Source organism: Trachemys scripta, chromosome 5 (assembly GCF_013100865.1).
Source record: "Trachemys scripta elegans isolate TJP31775 chromosome 5, CAS_Tse_1.0, whole genome shotgun sequence".
Taxonomy (NCBI): domain Eukaryota; kingdom Metazoa; phylum Chordata; order Testudines; family Emydidae; genus Trachemys; species Trachemys scripta.
In genome coordinates this window covers 64,628,506-64,637,235 of record NC_048302.1, presented here as the reverse complement: position 1 = coordinate 64,637,235, position 8,730 = coordinate 64,628,506, and the positions used below count along the sequence as shown (strand labels likewise).

Sequence of the window (8,730 nt, the reverse complement as noted above, 5' to 3'; positions counted from 1 at the left end):
AAGTATGAGAACAATCTGGAATATAATGATTATCCACATAGTCATCCAAGTGAAGAAGACAGTCTTTAAAGAAGGAACAAAAGATCTGTTGATGTCTAGCAAATGTGATAGAGAGATATTGGCTGGACTGGATGTATCAAGATAAAAAAATATAAATTTGTTCTACTCACATCAAGCAACAAAAAATTTATTTTAAAAAGTGGTCAAAATAGTCTGATTCATTTTAAACATTATTTAGCAATAATAATAATTTGCAAACTATAGCCTTATGGTAACTGATACTGAGATGATTGAACTCATTTTGTACATGAATTGTGAATGTAGAGTTCAGATATTTGCAAGGTACAGTTGAAACATTTGATTGAACTATTAAAATGATAATATGGTTTTGTACACTACACATGATTTCCTCCATACAACAGATAAACAAAAGACTAATATTACAATGTATCTGTATATTTCTGCTGTACATAAGAGGCATATACAAACCATTCAGAGGCATATACAAACCCCTAGAACTAACCATTCACACCTAAAGCTGCTAATCATTGCTAACAACTGATTCACACCTAAAACTGAATAAAAGATATTTTATACTTCAGTATGCTTATAGGCATAACATTGTTTGTTTTATATTTTATTGTAGAGCTTTTAAAATCATGATATTTGGTAGCATGGAATAAGAGACATCAAATCAGCTTTTATGCCATTGTTAAGGAACCCATATAAGATGGGATTCAGGCAGCAGGACATCATACCCAGTAAGTGACATATGCAATATACTAATTTAAAATGCCTATTAGAAATAAGATTGGCATTAAAATCAGTGACAACATGGAAAAGGTGAAGAGGCATCCAACTGACAGCAAAAACTAAGATCAATACTGTTAATCTGCAGAAAACCCTCCGAGATCTTGTCTTAATTCGAGTGATGGATCGGGATACTGTAATCATGTCTTGCATCTCTGAATTTTCTTCTGGTTTCATCTCAAAGCAGATTGGTACCCCTGGTATGAACTTACTGGATGAAGAGAGCTGGCTTCTTTCTGTACCAGAAGTTTCTGGGAGTTCTCCAGAATTATTATCCTGATGACTCCGTAAAATAGCTGGCATCACTCTAGCAGCCTTTTTGCTATACCTTTTTCTGTGTTGTCTGACAAACGTATAGCTCCATCTAGAATTGCTGGAGAGTTGCACCTGAGATCTGCAACTCTTGGGTGGATGAAGTGTTAGGTTTATCATCTCATTTTCTTCACATTTGTTTTCCTTGTTTGACAATCTGGAATTTACACTCCTGCAGACGCTGGTATGACTTACAGTTAAACAAACCAAGGGCAATATATACTGCATGAGTAATAAGGAAATAGTAAAGGCAATTCTATATGAATCAGATGGCCATGATTCAATACACATATGCCCGCTGTTCAGTGTTTCTAAATTAAGGGTTTCATGGAGATCTACAATTTTGTGGAAAACTGGCAGAGGGGAGCAAATTGTACAACCAAGAAGCCAGATAGTTGCTATTAAGAAATAGCCATGTTTTGCTGTTAAATTACTAGAAAGGGGATTTTTTATCATGCGGTATCTGACAACAGCAATAGAGATTAACATTAAAGTTGAAACCAGAACTGACACACATTGGAGGAAGGGCATAACATGGCACATGATTGCTCCAAACATCCACTGATCGAGCAGGACAGATGTTAATGTAAAAGGCGAACAAAACAGCACAACTAAAATGTCAGAAAAGGCTAGGTTTCCAATGAGAATGTTTATTATTGTGTTCTGCTTGCGTTTTATTAGAGCCATCAGTATAAGTAGATTTCCCATGAAGCCAGCAAGACTTATAAATGTGTACAGGCCAATCAGAAAGTACTGTAAGTCATCTACGCTGCTCTTATAGTCTTCCCAGGCAGAAAAATTAGAACTCTTGATAGTAGCAGAGCTGTTCTCCTTAGTAAGCGTTGTGTTATAGTCTTTGAGTTCTAAATCCATATTACAGTCCTGCTTAGAATCAGAAAGATGTTAATTAGCAATTGCAGAAAAGATGACATTGGTGTTAATCAGAATTTAGAGAAACAACCATTTTCTTTATTGCTTCATTACATTTAAAAGTGCAATAATATCATTATACTTTGCCCTAAATCCTGCATAATTATAAACCCTCACCAATTAATTGCCACAGTTCTTAGCATGTGTTATGCAGCCTACCTAGGCCCAAACCCTTGGATTCTCATATTTTGCACTTACAATTTAAAGCGTGGTGCAGATGAAGTAAGCAATTAACAATAGTTTGCTGTTGGCCAGATTGTGGACCCTTTACTCATGAGTGACCAGCTATTTATCAAAGTAGTCCCTTTAGAGTCAATGGGACTAGTCATTTGAATAACTGCTCACCATTGTGAATAAGGAGTTCATAATTTGGCTCTGTGCAATAATTGTACCCACCCATATACTATATTATTAAGGTATCTATTTCTGTTACATGATGACAAACTGCACTGGAGTGCTTAAAAATGCGTAATGTTTTGTTCCAGCTATATTCGCTATTTTCATAATAGGGAATTTCACCAGAAAAAGAATCTTTCAGAAAGTGTCACATTATGGCTACTCACTGTTCCACAGAATTCAGTTCCCCGTCTGGCAATTTTTGAATTGTATAGCTGCCATACTCAAGTTAATCTCCTTAATCTGGAAAACAGTATTTAATATATGTTAACAATACATAGGCCAAGTCCTGCAGATTCCACTGATTCAAAACTTCCATTGAAGTTACACAGAGTTTTGTCAGTAGAGGTGAAATAGAGAATTCTGGGTTAATACTAGCAAATCTCCCTTTTACTAAAATGGGATCAGTGAAATTCCAGCACCATTGCAACAATGCAGTTTTTTCTGTTGTAGATTATTGTACACAGTTTTCAGGTATGTCCTCAAGGCAGTGACAGGGACAGCATCATCCCCAGAAACCTCCTCTGGATCCTTCCTTGCCTGCTCTAGCAAATGAGAGATTGAAGTCTAGTGTATATGAGCCACTCAATGATGCTTGCTGTCATTAAGATCAAGCATGCCATGTTTGAAGAGTTCTTTTACTATGACTAGTGACTTCCACAAGAACCACTTATGGTGTTCTAGTGCTTCCCCTTGTGTCCTGCCCGATGGACATGAGGTGTACAGCCTGCTTCTGTCCAATCAGCGTAATGTGCACAATATGTCATTCCAGTGTAAGCTCATAGCCTGTATCAAGACGTTGCAGTAAATGTTCAAGATCTACCTAAGTACCCATAGATGGTTGGTTGTTGCACAGAGCAGTAGGAATATCCACTGATGCTTTGTGCTGTGGCTACAGTAGTGGGCCGTCAAAGAGAGCTAGGTGTGCACTGAAATGGTACTGGTCCAGGTATAAACCTGCCTTAGAAGTCTGGAATCTCCCCTTCAGACCCTTTGATAAATACAAGGCAGCACTCTTATAGAAAAGGTGGACCACAAGGAAATCTCATGTATTGGGGGTTGGGGAGACCTACCTATCTCCAAAATCGATAGACTATGGAACCAAACCCAGTATAGCCTTCATTTCAGCTAAGTACTCTTGTGTCAGTGGAAATATATTTAGTTTTGCCCCCAAAGGTCTGCATATTTGGATTAGTTATAAACACTAATGTTGTTGCTCTCACTTATGGGTTGTCGTTGCCTTTTTTCTTTCTGAGAGAGGTCATGAACAGAATTGAAGTGATGTGGTTGTGCCATTACATCACATATTCTTCATAGAAATATGGTTATGATATGACTATGGCATAATTAAGATATAAGCAAGATGGCTTATGTAAGATATCATTTGAAAGGTTATGATTTACTGAATGTGATTATCTAATTTGTATGTGTATCATTTCTGTATCTAAAGTTAGGGGTATTGACTATGTAACAATTACAACTGTGTTTGTACTTGGGGGGAATGCCCACTAGACAGTAGGCAATCCTCCTGAATGACCCACTTAAGAAGAACAATAGAACTTTGAAGATGCTGCATTAACACTACAAGGTCAGATGATAATGTCACCTGATGAAAAATACCCCGTTGGATACTGCTGGTACTTTTCCTCTGTAGGAGGATGGGGATCAAACAAAGGATTCCTGCCTTAGGTAAATCCTTTTTAAGGGCTGGGAAGATGGTTGATCTAGACTCTCCTCCATTTCCTAACCAAGAAGAAGGACTGCTGAAAGAATCTGAAGGGACAAAGGAACTAACCTGAAGGGAAAGGCAAGGATGAGTCCAGACTGAGACAGGAGACCAGTCTGTAAGAACAAATATCCAGAACTGTGAGCTACAGAAACTCTGCACCCTGCCTAATCCAACATTTAGGGTGAGAAATTACATTTTGTAACCTGTTTCTTTAGTGAATCAAGCTTACGTTGTGTGTTTTGTTTTATTTGCTTAGTAATCTGCTTTGTTCTGTTTGCTATCCCTTATAATCACTTAAAATCTGTTTTTTGGAGTCAGTCAATTTATTTCTTGTTTATAACATAACCCAGTTTGTGCAATTCATATCTAGGGGTGGGCAAGAAACTGTGCATATCTCTTTTCACATTGATGGAGAGGGTGAATTTTTATGAGCTTGCGCTGTGCAGATTTTTTTATACAGCGCAAGACAGTATACCTTTGGGTCTGCACTCTAAGGGAGGTGGACACCTGAGTGCTGGGGCAAGTCCCTTAAGCTGATCTCAGTGTCTGTGTCTTTCTGCAGCTGGGTGTGGCCCTGCCTGTGTGTGCTAGAGGAGGCTTAAGAGCCTGGCTCAGCAAGACAAGGTAAAGGGGGCCCAGGCTGGCAGAACAGGAGGGCTCAGTGGTATCCGAGTACACCAGGTGGCACCTTAAAGGGGGGCAACCCATCACAGTGGTACTCCTACTTAAGGATGAAGACAGAAGTATCACTGCCAGCTTTGGGAGAGTAGAATAACAGAGTGGAAAGAGGGAGACATTTGGTCTGGTCTATACCTTAAAATTAGATCAACCTAGCTATATCACTCAGGGCTGTGAAAAATTTCACAACCTGTGTGATGTAGTTAGGTCAACCTAACCCCCACTGTAGATGCAGCTAGGTCAACAGAAGAATTCTTCCATCGACCTATCACCTCTTGAGGGGGTGGTTTTATGACAGGGCAGAAAAAACCCTTCTGCCACTGTACTAAGTTTCTATGCTTCAGCTTTCTTTGACACTGTAGCGCTTGTAGTAAATATATACCCAGAGTCAACTTGCATGCACCAGCACTGCTTGCCTCTCCCAGAGATAATGATTCAGCACATATATTGGAACTGGTGGGTATCTTACTAAGCTTGGACTGCAAAAGCTGTTTGTTTTGCTGCATGCTGGTCATGCAAGGAATGGGTGGGGGATTGTTATGGAGATGATTCAGTAAAGAGGTAGTTGCCAGTTTCTGTGGGTTCTACCCTGACTCACAACACTTACACAGTGTGTCTTCATCTTGAGTGCTATTAGCTGAATGAAGCTGTAAATGCTTCCCCATCATACTGCTGGTTTTCAGCCCACAATCACATGCCACTGATATTATTTGGACTTTTGCTCTTACTGAGGCTTCTCTCTTGCTGCTTGGTATTAGCAGCAACTTCTACTGCTGGGATTCTACTGTTTACCCTCTCTGGCCCTATTCTTGTCAATGACATCCAATGAGACTTTCAATAAGACTTAGGTGCCAGTCACTTTTAAAAATGGGACTTAGGCTCCTAAATCACTAAGGTGATTTTGAAAATGTTTCCCTTCATTATATTTAAAGTGAGGTTCTAACCTGAACAGTGACTGTAAAAACAGTATCTTGGGGTTCCATACTCCTTGTGTCTCATTGGTTTCCTATCAACTTTGCTTTATAGTCACCATTCAGCATGTAAATAAATGTACTTTAAAGTAGGAAAATGCATCATGAACCAGGAAGATCTTCATGACATCTTCCTGAACCACGTTCACCTATGTCCAACTGATGTAACTTAATTTTCATCTTCCTCTGATGAGCACTTTAGTCAAATTGTTTCTCCCCCAAGTTATGTTTTTAGGAAGAGTTTTGCGGGGGAGGGTTGTTGTTTTTTTTAACCATTTAAACTAATCTAAAGCCTTAAAATGGCACAAAGAGCTTAAACCACTGTCCAGTCTGAGCTCAGTTTAAGATATAAAATGATCTAACTTTATATTGGTTTAACATATCTGAAGTGGATTATGTTCATTATTCCACTTTAAGGCCTGTGAGTGGTTTAAAATGCAAAAAGCAAAAAATCCATAAATCATAATTTTGGGGGATGGAAGAACTCTGTGTAAGCTTGCAAGCTTGTCTCTTTCACCAACAGAAGTTGGTCTAGTAAAAGATATTACCCACCTTGTCTCTCTAATATCCTGGGAACAACACTGCAAACACAATGTTAACCCTGTATAGTTAAGCACCCAGAAGCTAAGAAATACAAAAGTTGAACATATAACTTTAATGCTGCCCTGTTGCATCTAGGTATTATAATAATCCATAATTACTTAATCATTGGCTATCTAAGTTCCTAGAAACACTGAAATATATTATATTGGATAAAAAATGTCATGTAATTACAGACTGTGTCATAATGCCTATATGCAACAAAGGAGAGTTAAGGCTGTGCATTTACAAAACACAGATTAAAGAGGTAGAGCTACCACTGCAACTGTTCCAATTATTTTATAATTCGTACATTCAACAGTAAACTTCACTTTAAGAACCTTTGAGCTCTGAAAAAAAGAGTAAGAGCACTTCAAAACTCCAGACAAGTGCTTTATCATATGTTAATGGTGAAAAGATTACTTTTCTCTCTTAAAGTGGCCATTATTGATAAAGGATAATAAATATTACAAAATTCTTCTGGAAAAACAACACTATGGCTTCCCACAGTAGGCAAATAATCTATTCGTTAAAAATATGATTATACCTACAAATTCAAAGGAGTGTGATACTGTTACTGTAAGGTAGTACCTCATTGATCAGTAAAGCAAGCCTAGCATATTATTAAAGTATATGCTACTGAGCACATAGAGTAACTGTAACAAACATCTAGATAAACAACCAAACACTGAAGACCTTACAACTTTAGATATGTAACATGCTTTTCTCTATTTTTCTAGAGGGAGGCATTTTGGATTGTGCCAACTAATACAATATATTATACTTGTCCTCCAGCAATCAACTAAAATATATTATTAGTTACTTAGACAAAATACTAATTTCATTAAGCATAGATTCTCAATGATCCTCAGTGGAGTATTGCCAAAGTATCATTGTTAAAAATAAAAGGATTAATTTCAAAGAATCACAGAGTTAGGGATGGCAAACACGTGCTCATTCCAGTTGGGCATTTCTCATATTCTATAAGCAAGTCAGAGGTAAATTATTCATCAAAATGTAAAACACGAATGCCAGAATATTTGTTTAAAGGGCATTGCATTAAGTATAATTCAACAACGTGGGAGGTGTTCGATAATATTTACTTCCATTTCAAGGGATATTGAATCACTATCTAGCCGCACTTTGGAAAAGTCATTAATTGGATACTATCTGCTCTAAAAAGTATGTACACTATATTCCATTAAAGCGATTATAAATAAGGAGCAGAGATTTCCCTCTAGCAGCCTGGCTCCTAAACTGCACATGGGTTCATTCAGTGTGGAGCTAGCCCCGCCTGGGTGCCTTTGGAGCAGCCCGAAGCGAGCAGCCCAGGTCGGGCAGTGCCCGGCGGCAGACATGCTGTCTGGCACAGGTGCTCTGAGCGGCCACCGGGGCGCTGACACCGGCTTGGTTATTGCAGACCTGGGACTAAAAAGCAAGCGCTCCCCTTGCAGCTCCTTCCCCTGGGCACTTCTCAGCTGCAGATGCTGGGCCAAATCCGCCTCCCATCGCACCCAATGGGATCGCCAAGGGGATCGGGCCCCTGACCCAGCACCTCCTGCAGCCGCTGCCCAGGCGGCGCGCGGCGGCTTCTCCTCCGGCTCTCTGACGGCGCCCCGCTCAACAGCTGCGGGGCAAGGGCTTCGTACTGTACCTGCCGCTGGGACACCTGCCGCCTGAGCCTCTGCCTGCAGCGCCCGCGAGGAGGGCAAGGCCCGGCTCCTCTCTCTCTCGGCGCCTGGCAGCAGGGGGCGGTCGGTCCGCGGTGGAGGGCTGCAGGGGACCCTGCTCCGGAGCGCTAGTGGCCCGCGCTGCCGGGGAGACCCTGCCCCAGGGCGCCTGGCGCGGCTGAAGGGAGGCTGCTCCTGCCCCAGGGCTGCCTAGTGCCTGGAGAAGGGGCGAGCTGGGAATAGGCGGACCCGGCACCCGGGCGCCTGGTGCCGGGGAGACTGGAGCGACCCTGGCCCAGGTCCTCTCCTCCACGCTGCTGGCGGGCGGCGACCCAGAGCCGGGGCTGGTGGGGCAGAGCGCTGCCGCCTCCCCAGCCCGCTGCCCAGTGCCAGCCACACACTGCGCGAACTGCTGCCACGCGGCTAACTTCAGCCCCCTCGCGCTCACGCCTTCCCCGGCCCCCTCCCCAGTGACTTCCTCTTAAGGGGGCCGGGGGGCTTGCTGCTCAGCCTGGCTCGCCGCTTAAAGGAGCCAAACCAGCAGAGAGACCAGCAGTATCTTGTCTGAATCCGGAGTAACTCCACTGAGCTCGGGGGAGTCACTCCGCATTACTTACACCTGTATAACGGATCACAACCTACCGGAGGTCGAATC

General features: G+C 41.6%; 1 protein-coding gene across 2 annotated transcripts; it reads right to left on the bottom strand.

The window, feature by feature from the left end:
- Positions 1 to 203: 203 nt before the first annotated feature.
- NPY5R (neuropeptide Y receptor Y5) lies at positions 204 to 8,506 on the bottom strand. Of its 2 annotated transcripts, none has more exons than XM_034772798.1 (3): positions 8,060 to 8,506; positions 2,616 to 2,691; positions 204 to 2,007 (listed from the first exon to the last, which is right to left on the bottom strand). In XM_034772798.1, the coding sequence occupies exon 3, from the start codon at positions 1,993 to 1,995 to the stop codon at positions 658 to 660; it is 1,338 nt and encodes a 445-aa protein (XP_034628689.1). In that variant the 5' UTR covers positions 1,996 to 2,007; positions 2,616 to 2,691; positions 8,060 to 8,506; the 3' UTR covers positions 204 to 657. The 2 variants fall into 2 exon arrangements, with proteins under 2 accessions (XP_034628689.1, XP_034628687.1); XM_034772796.1 differs by having other exon boundaries at positions 204 to 2,004.
- Between the last annotated feature and the right edge of the window lie 224 nt (positions 8,507 to 8,730).